The sequence below is a fragment of the Lolium rigidum genome, chromosome 4, assembly GCF_022539505.1.
Source record: "Lolium rigidum isolate FL_2022 chromosome 4, APGP_CSIRO_Lrig_0.1, whole genome shotgun sequence".
NCBI classification, from domain to species: Eukaryota; Viridiplantae; Streptophyta; class Magnoliopsida; order Poales; family Poaceae; genus Lolium; species Lolium rigidum.
The window spans coordinates 261,245,087-261,249,420 of NC_061511.1; the positions used below are offsets into that span (position 1 = coordinate 261,245,087).

Below are 4,334 nucleotides of genomic sequence, written 5' to 3' on the forward strand. Positions count from 1 at the left end.
CTAGCGACGGGCAGATAATTGTTGAACACTTTCGTACGACCGCGGATAGAAAATTCGAACGTCACTTGATGCTCACCAATGACGGTCGGTACTTTAAAGATGATGCCACTGAAATTTTACTAATGATAGATATTTGAAGAATCGACATGTCACCGCAAATCTACTAACAACCAAGGGAAATGAGAAGCGCACATCATTGATTACGATCTGATAACACTCATATTTAACCGATTCTCCTCAACTGGATTACTTCTGCCGATGGATGCCAGTTACTTTATGAGTGAGCCTCAGCTCGCCAGATGTACGCATACCGGTGACGCCTTCTGGTGGTGACCATCGTCACGGCTACTATGCACCAGTGAAGGGAAAATGAACGTCACGTGAAGAGGTTACCAGTGACACTATATAAGTGGTGATCTCCTCTACCATTAGCAGTGCGGAAAACACACCCGTCATGGTACGACTTTTTCCAGTAGTTTCCTAAGGCTTTTGTATCATGGTTCGGCAAGATCCCTTCCACGATCACCCTGTTCACCAACACAGGATGCAATTGGGCCATGAAGACAAAGTTTGATAGTGACAAAGCCTTCATCAATCAGGGGTGGTCAGCCTTTTCCATTGCCCATGATCTTAAGGCCGGCAACTTCCTCACCTTCCACCAGGAAACTCCGGGCACCTACAGAGTGGTCATCTTCGACTTCACTTGCTGTGAGGTGATGACTAGGTTGGACCATGGATATGCCACCATGAGGGTCGTGAAAGATATAGACTGATGGTTTAGTTAGCTCTACTGAATTGTCTCTAGTAAGACCTGTCTCAAGTACTTTGTCGATCGTGTGTGAGCTTATGCTCTATCTATCCGCTGTGTTTGAAGCTATTAAGGGTCGATAGTGTGAATGTAACTATGGTACTCTCCTTAGTAGTTAACATGTTTGAACTTATTCAAATGTTCATTTCGGTGTTGTGTCGGGTAACCTCACCGCACATGAGAATAGGTTGCCATAGTTAGTATCCGATTGGCAACCAAACACAACTTGCTTGCTTTTGGGCCGCTTCTGGGTTGCAAACTATGCAACCAAACACCCTCCACTCATCCCCAAAAAAATCCATCACACGCAAACCAAAAACTTGCCAATTGTGACCCGGATCTCGTTTGCAACGAGCTAAGATCCAGGCAGCCTGTCCAGGGAGCCCAAAATTAGCCCAGGATACAAAACACGTCCTAGCTAAGCTCACTCCATGTTATATAGATGCAAAACCTCTCTTCTCTAGCACTATACACTAGCCAAAAGTTCGTTTTCCCTATATTCTACGAGAATTTTTATGAAAGAATTTCATTTCCTTCTCTTCAATGGAAGTTTCATTTTCCCAAAATTATTTTTTTGCCTATTTCTTCTTCTGATGATCGATTCAACTTGTGATAAAAAAAATTGAACTTGGTTTGGTTTCATCTCTTCACCAAGTTCAGTAATAAGCATAATGGTCCTGTTGGAACTGCATAAGCGCATCCCTATACCTCAAGCACACCCGCGGGTTGTGTGACGCTCAGGATAAACTGTCCACCAAATATACAAGATTCTGCCACTCAATGTGTGAAAAGAATAAATGTACACCGGTAATTGACTGAAGTAATAGAACACTTGTTTGTGAGTTTTGCGGCATGTTTCCTTGCCATCTTTAGCAGAAGCACTAATTTTCTGCGCTCTAAAGTCATTTTAAATGCTCCTATTAATAGTTTCAAACAGTTTAGTCAAAGTTCTACTGGGGTCTCTATATTCTGTTTCTGCTTTTTTTTTTAATTTGGTTTCAAACAGTTTAGTCGAAGTTCTATAGCGGGGTCTTTATATTTCTGTTTTCTGCATTTATTTTTCTTTAATCGTGCAAGCTCCATGACATATCAATGAAACTCAAAATACATTTTAAAAACTTTCGAAATTCAAACATAAATATTTCATGATAAAACCATCACAAATACTTCATACAAAACCTAGAAAAAATACCTGGCGCGTTGCAGTGCGAATCTCTTTCTTAAAACGTCGTATGCATGAAAGGGAGCATAAGATACAACAAACATGCATGAAATTTTATATAGAAATAGGCAAGATCAATTGGTTGTAGTCCGGAGAGAGGCTACATTTAATCACTTAAATCTAAAATTATACTCCCTTTGTTCATAGAAGGATGTTAGAGATTTGTTAAAATTTGAATGTGTACCTATACACTAAAGAGTGTCTAGATACATTTAAATTTTGATAAACTTTCAACATTTTTCTATGGACAAAGGTAGTATGTATTTATGGTTGTCCCATATAAATCATAAACACAACGCCGGCTTTTCTGCTGCATCCAAATATGCATACCACGAGAAAGACACGGCTACCTCTAACACGGGTCAAAGTAGGACGACGGGCGCGCTGCAACTCGAATTCCATGAGCTGTAAACGACCTTTTTTGATGCAGTTGTGCTGGCCATTTTTTTCTTGGCAAGAGCCTTTAGATAAACGAAAATCAAGGGCTTTTATTCATTTAGGGTACCATGTAGGGTGTTAAGTGGGATCTCACTAAAGTCTCACTTGTAGTACATTTTGCTTTTCCTAGTAACACAAAATTTTAAACTAGAAATGGCAAAATACACTAGAAGTAAGATCCCACCGAGATTCCACCTTAACACCTTAGTACCACAAAACCCAGTAGAAGAAACAACTAATTAAGTTTTGAGCTTCTACCGAACCAAAAAGAAAAGGTCCACAGAGCGACGCAACATTTGACAACTTTTGTTTTATTCAATCCCTCGCCTAATGCGCACCAAGAGATGCATCCTCGTGACCACATCTGCAGGCGATCCACGATTCTCCGTCACTCCACTTCACGATTTGCCGGCTACATGTGCATGTTCACTGCTGCGAAAGTAAATCGACCATATTGTAAATATTCTTGAACGTGCGGGATTTAGAGATTTTTTCATTGAGAATGATATCATTTAAAAAGGGTTCAAGATATGAAAGTGAGAGTTGCATGAATCGGTATAAAAAAAATAGACCACTAACGAGCTATCGCTACTAGCAATTAGAAACTGGATCATTGCCTAGTAATTAAGTACCTTGGCATCCATTGGCGATGTAGGGATTGCCATGGTAATGCTCTTTGCACTTGCAGACATAGCCTTCGGAGTCATAGGCCGCATTGGCACATGAACTGTTGCCGCTGGGACAGCCGTCGCGCTGGCAGGAGCCGTTCCTGATGGCGAAATCAAGCACCAAAGGGAAGCCCCTGGTGAGCTTCTTAGAGAGCACCTCGTAGCCGGCCATGTCCTCAGCGGTGAAGTTGTACCACGACCCCTCCACCACCATGCCGTAGGAGCACGGATTGGTTTTCCAGAAATTATTGGCGCCAGCATTGACCTCCTCGAGGATCACCGCTGTCTCGATGACGGGCATCGTCGGCCACGGGGGCGGCAGGGCGACCCGGCAGCAGCCGAGGCCGGAGCAGGACCCGGTCGGGGCGGTGACCCGGAAGGGGTCGTTTGAGGTGCAGGAGAGGAGGTCCGGGTAGGGCTTGATCTGGTAGGACATGGAGGACTTGACGTTCCAGCCGACGCCGACGAGGTCGTCACGCGGGGACAGGAGGAACGGCCCCGCCCTGTCCAGCTCCATGTATTGGCCCTTTGTTAACCCCGCGGTTTCGCTCGTGAAGCACCGGGAGGTGACGCCGCCGTACACACGTACTTCGTTGGTCTCGAGCGATATGCCGAACAGCTCGACCGGCTGATAGGTGTACTTGCAGCCTGAGGTGTCGGTGCCGAACTTGCACCGGTAGATCGCCTGGTACGGCGGGTCGTTGTGGTTGTAGGCGAGGAAGGCGCGAGGCGGACTGAAGGAGGTGTTGCAGGTTACCTCGAAGCCGGGGAGGAAGCAGCCGGGCTTGTCCATGCCGAAGGGGAACGGGATGCTCATGCTGCCGCACTTGTCCCGGCAACCCGGACGACCCATCCCCTGCCGCGGCCGGCCTTTTAGTTCATCAGCGGCAGCCGCGACTTGCTGCATGGTTGCTGTTGCTGCTGCAAGGAGGAGTAGGATTGATAGTAGCTGAGAGTACTGGATCAGTTTCGACAGCGGAGCCATCGTGGATTCGTGGTGTGTATGCTCTGCTCATTTAGCCAAGCTCACTCGCAGTTATATAGATGCAAACCTCTCTTCTTTAGGACGTCGTAGCCGTCAAATGTTGCGCGCGCCCACGGTTTTTGACGCTCAGAACAAACTGTTCAAAGCATGATATAATCGTGGGGCTTGTGGCACCCAGCAGCGACAGCTTTAGGGCATCTCCAGCGGCGCAAC

General features: G+C 45.8%; 1 protein-coding gene across 2 annotated transcripts; it reads right to left on the reverse strand.

The window, feature by feature from the left end:
- Nucleotides 1–2,657: 2,657 nt before the first annotated feature.
- LOC124650400 (wall-associated receptor kinase 1-like) lies at nt 2,658–4,127 on the reverse strand. Of its 2 annotated transcripts, none has more exons than XM_047189930.1 (2): nt 3,101–4,127; nt 2,658–2,897 (listed from the first exon to the last, which is right to left on the reverse strand). In XM_047189930.1, exons 1-2 carry the CDS (start codon nt 4,119–4,121, stop codon nt 2,881–2,883), a joined length of 1,038 nt encoding a protein of 345 aa, XP_047045886.1. In that variant the 5' UTR covers nt 4,122–4,127; the 3' UTR covers nt 2,658–2,880. The 2 variants fall into 2 exon arrangements, with proteins under 2 accessions (XP_047045886.1, XP_047045885.1); XM_047189929.1 differs by having other exon boundaries at nt 2,658–2,900.
- Nucleotides 4,128–4,334: the final 207 nt, after the last annotated feature.